The following is a 2,597-nucleotide window of genomic DNA, read 5'->3' as shown; positions in this document are numbered from 1 at the left end:
GGGTTGGTTTCCTAATTGGATACAGAGGCATTTGGCTAATCGCAGCCACTATAAGCGCCTTCCAAGAAGGATACGCGGATTTTTCTTAAACGATCCTATCAACTTTAAAGTGTTGATGATTTCGGTGCAGCTTAACTATAGAGGCGTGTACATTTTTGCGCATCGTTCCAAATTACGCACAAGTGTGTGTGCGTATACGGTTTCAGGCTTTTACGATACTCTAATTAAGATGCACCATTCAATGTAAATGTGTGTCCCCTCACTAGGTATGCTGTGGAGTGAACGCATCGTGGGAGGAAGGCTCAGAGTGAACCAGCGGGTGGTGAAACACGAATGGCTTCTCCGGCGCTGCTTCCAGCAGATGAGAGAGGCAAACAGCCCGATCCTCCCGACGTCCTTGAGCGGGTTTCCAGCACGCTGCACGTCCGCAAGACGGGCGGATCAACAGGAGGAGCGCTCCCGGGGGAGGGCGGCTGTAACCCGGCCCGCAGCGGCCATGGCCGGTGTCATCCAGCGCCAAGGACGGCGCCGCGCAGGGGAGGCGCAGAGGTTAAACTCGCTCACCTCGGCGAGGACAAAGTCCGGATTTGTTGCGACGAGGAATTAGAGACATCTTTCACCTATATTGACGAGAATGTTAACCTCCGACTGGCCAGCCCGGACACGAGTTGTAAAAGCCTTCACAGACCCGTGCGCAATGGCGAGCCTTGCTCCGAGACTTTGCCGGAGCTTTCCTTCATGTCCGAGGACGATCTCTCCTTCGGGGAGGGCCCCGGAACTTCCATAGACTACGGCTTTATCAGCGCAGTCACGTTCTTGGTGACCGGGATCTCCTTGGTGATCATCTCATACGCCGTGCCACGGGACGTGCAGGTGGACCGTGACAGCGTGTCGGCGAGGGAGATGGAGAGGCTGGAGATGGAGAGCGCCCGGATCGGTGCCCACCTGGACCGGTGCGTCATAGCGGGACTGTGTCTGCTCACGCTGGGCGGCGTGGTGCTCTCCACGCTGCTGATGATCTCCATGTGGAAGGGGGAGATGTACAGAAGGAAGGTCGTCGCTTATTCCAAGCGTTCAGCCAAACTGTACGGCTCCATCAGCCTGAAAACGAGATCCAGTCCCAGCCACTCCTCTGCGCACTTGTCCCTAGAGGAGGAAATGGAGGAGACTTTGGCTTAAAATGCTGCTCTGTGTGTAAACCTTTTTGTGTATAACAGGAGTTAACGCCATTCACACACATCATCTAACATATTGTAGCCTGAAACTGTATTCATATTCAAACTGTATTGTACTGTAGAAATTGCTAATTGTATATCCACGTGACACACATGTAGGACAAGAAAAGCACTCAAATGCAAAGTGAACGAATTGCTAGAAAAACATAATCTGGTAACACATTGTGCCCAAATGATTTCAAATGACATAAAAGTGACGAGGGAGAATGTTAAGAGCTTTGTGTCACAAACACTGGATTGCTTTTTGTGTTATACCCAGGATGCAATCTCTGAGAGCTTCCATTTATTATTAAGGCTATTCATATTTAATGTGAATGTCTCCAACAGACACATTTCAGGAAGCAAGAGAAGTGTGTGTCCGCAGGGCAGGAGAGTGGGACTGAGGAAGGGATGTAAAGCTGTCCCTGTCCACCGTGATGTGGGAGAACCGGCTCAGTGGTCCACACGGTATATCCAGTGACAGTCGGACTGGTGCAGTGCTGAGGTAAGGCAGTAAGGCCCAGCTTCCTGCACCCGAGCCAAAGCTCCGCGCCGGTTTGATTGTAGTGAGAAATTTGACTGCATTCGACAGCGCTGACACACACTGTTCATCCTCCTCTGCACTGGCTTGTTGCTCTCTGCTCTTCTTCTCTTTCCTTCCTTCACCTTCTCTCCCACATGATGCTTCTCTTTCTCCTGCAGTTTTTCAGCGCTCTTCTCTCCTTGACCTATGAATACTGTACATTCACACCAAAAGCGTGTGGAAAGGGTCCTGGACGACCACAGCCAAGTGCCTGTAACATTTCCCTCACCTTTCCTCCTCTCATTCTGTCATTCTCTCTGCATGAGGACGGACTTAAGAACGCATAATCGCACATGAAAGAGTTGCCCTACTTCCAAAAACCGTATTCCTTCACTACTTCAAAAGAGCTAATTACATGTCCAATTTGAGGTAGTGAGGTATTGTTCCTTTTTAAAAAGGTTATATTTCATTTTATCATGGTGATCTGCTGACTAAAACATTGCTGATGACGAAAAAAAAAGAAGAAAAAAAGCTTCGGCAAAGAGGATTATCACGTGCAGGCTTTCTAAAGATGTCCAGGAAGCAACTTCCTTTTCTTGGTGGGGGAAGATTTTAGTTTCTGTCCTTGCTGAGTCCATGAAAGCAACCTTCTCTTTCTCGCTGGAGGTTGTTACATTATTGCTGTCTGAAGAGGCCTGCAGAAAAGAATAAAGCAATTCTCTTGAAGAAACTTTTTTTTTTGTTGCGTGTGTGTGTGTGTGTGTGTGTGTGTGTGTGTGTGTGTGTGTGTGGGTGTGTGTGTGTGCTACCCCGTAAGGCTCATGAATCATGCATGAACCACAAGAATTAATTCATATTTG

General features: G+C 48.9%; 1 protein-coding gene across 1 annotated transcript; it reads left to right on the top strand.

The window, feature by feature from the left end:
* Positions 1-333: 333 nt before the first annotated feature.
* Positions 334-1,179, top strand: tmem74 (transmembrane protein 74; the record flags this gene model as incomplete). The annotated part of the gene is made up of 1 exon (XM_079228197.1): positions 334-1,179. One exon carries the CDS (start codon positions 334-336, stop codon positions 1,177-1,179), a length of 846 nt encoding a protein of 281 aa, XP_079084323.1.
* Positions 1,180-2,597: the final 1,418 nt, after the last annotated feature.

This window comes from Taurulus bubalis, assembly GCF_910589615.1.
Source record: "Taurulus bubalis genome assembly, chromosome: 12".
Lineage (NCBI taxonomy): Eukaryota > Metazoa > Chordata > Actinopteri > Perciformes > Cottidae > Taurulus > Taurulus bubalis.
The sequence above is the reverse complement of the archived record's forward strand: the minus strand, read 5'-3'. Positions and strand labels throughout refer to the sequence as shown.